At 34.1% G+C, this 1,751-nt stretch overlaps 1 protein-coding gene across 1 annotated transcript in view; it reads right to left on the bottom strand.

Moving 5' to 3' along the window:
* Positions 1–999: 999 nt before the first annotated feature.
* LOC107578666 (netrin receptor DCC-like) overlaps positions 1,000–1,751 on the bottom strand; it is a gene marked incomplete at its 5' end in the record, with an annotated part of 3,505 nt that continues 2,753 nt past the window's right edge. The window contains one exon of the mRNA XM_016264599.1: positions 1,000–1,127. Coding sequence (XP_016120085.1) covers positions 1,000–1,127 — 128 coding nt within the window. The remainder of the gene's footprint in view (positions 1,128–1,751) is intronic.

The raw sequence follows: 1,751 nt of genomic DNA, 5'->3' as shown, positions 1-1,751 counted from the left end.
TATTAACTATCAATAGATAGATAAAACAAATATACAAATTTATCTAAACAAATATATAAAATAATTAAAAATAAATGTTAAAATAATCAATTAATTACTAAATAAATATATAAATAATTAAACAAAGAAATAAATAAAAAAAGATTTGACGAATCAAACCAGTTAAACGTTACCACTGCTAGGTTACCAATTTTTAGTGTACAGGGTGAATCTCAGCAAACACGAACAATATTTTCACACATAATCAAAAGGAAAATTAGAAATTAGATTCTGCATGAAGAAAATTAAGTTTTAAGATTGACTTCACAATTTTACATGAAACCATTGTTTTCACAATAGCAATCCTCAACAGCTGATTGTAATGGGAAAAAATATTATTTGTATTGCAAAAGTACATTTATATATACATAAAGTTAGTATTCAAGCTACATTTATTTTATACAGATTAAATTAACACAGGAATGGGAATTTGGGGTTAAATCTGCTTAAATATGCACAAAAATATGCTGTTAAAATCAGCTGCCTTTTCTTCATGCTAAATATATTTTCTTGTTTCTCTCTTTCTGATTCTGAAGTGAAATATGAGCCGCAAGTGAGATTCACCGAGTAAAGCAGATTAATCTACAGCCTCACCTGAGAGACACCGAGAGAAGACAGTTAGTCAAGAGACAACTAACACACAACCCAGCCATCATCATCATCATCATCATCATCATCAGACAAACACACAACTCTAAAGTTGAAAAGTTTGAAATGATTCACAGCTGGTTCATTTGATTCATCAACCACATTGATTCAATTTCTTCTCATTTCTCTGTGCTCACTAACGTTTCCTCTGATGGAAGAAAAAATAATTTCAAAGCAAATACTGAACATAAATATGAAGATACAGTACACATCAAATACTGTCCGTATATCTCCTGAAGGTTTGTGATCGTATGGGAGACTGGTGTGAAGCACATCACTATAATCAGACTGGAAGGGAAGCTCAGAAATGATCTAAACAGACGTGAGATGCTCCGGTGACCCACCTGACATGGATCTGGTGACGGCGCTCTCGTACAGAGGAACTCCTTCACCTGCGTTATTGAAGGCCTTCAGAGAGATGACGTAATGAGAGCTGGGCTCTGCAAATACACACAAACAAACACAAAAACCTGACTTGATTCTGTTCTGAAGAGCTGGAGATGAGGCCGTTTACAGCAGTTATTAACATGCATCGTCTCAGTGAGCGATTCATCAGACCAGAGGCTCTGGAGTCATTAAAGCTCTTAAAGCTACAGTGCTCAACAGACTGATTCATATATGGAGGAGAGAGTGGACATTCATATATCATAATTCATTTGGTGTGATTATGAAAAAAAAATGTGTTAAAGTGATCAATGCATTTAATGCAGCACCTCATTTATGCAGCTATATGAGCCTAAAATTCAAGAAGTGAGGGCAAAAAGTCACCCGCTTATATTTATATATGATAAAGTTTAGCAATAGCACACCAGCAAAAGTGCCATTTCTCCCCAAAAAATATCTGCACGACTGCAAATGTCATATTGATTTAATAGTTCAATAAACAAGAAGTTAGTATCGTTACATTTTAGACACAATGTTGTCTGCTCAATTTCACAAATAAAAACAGTTCCAATCAAAGTCACAGCAGAACTGATGAACGTCTGGTTCGTTGCTGAATGAATCCATGGTTTTAAACAAATCAAGTGAGTCAATGATTCAGTGATTCATTCAAAAAACTCACT

This window comes from Sinocyclocheilus grahami, unplaced genomic scaffold (genome assembly GCF_001515645.1).
Source record: "Sinocyclocheilus grahami isolate Dianchi unplaced genomic scaffold, SAMN03320097.WGS_v1.1 scaffold11386.1, whole genome shotgun sequence".
Classification (NCBI taxonomy): domain Eukaryota; kingdom Metazoa; phylum Chordata; class Actinopteri; order Cypriniformes; family Cyprinidae; genus Sinocyclocheilus; species Sinocyclocheilus grahami.
Note: the sequence above shows the minus strand (reverse complement) of the source record. Positions and strands in the feature narration are given on the sequence as shown.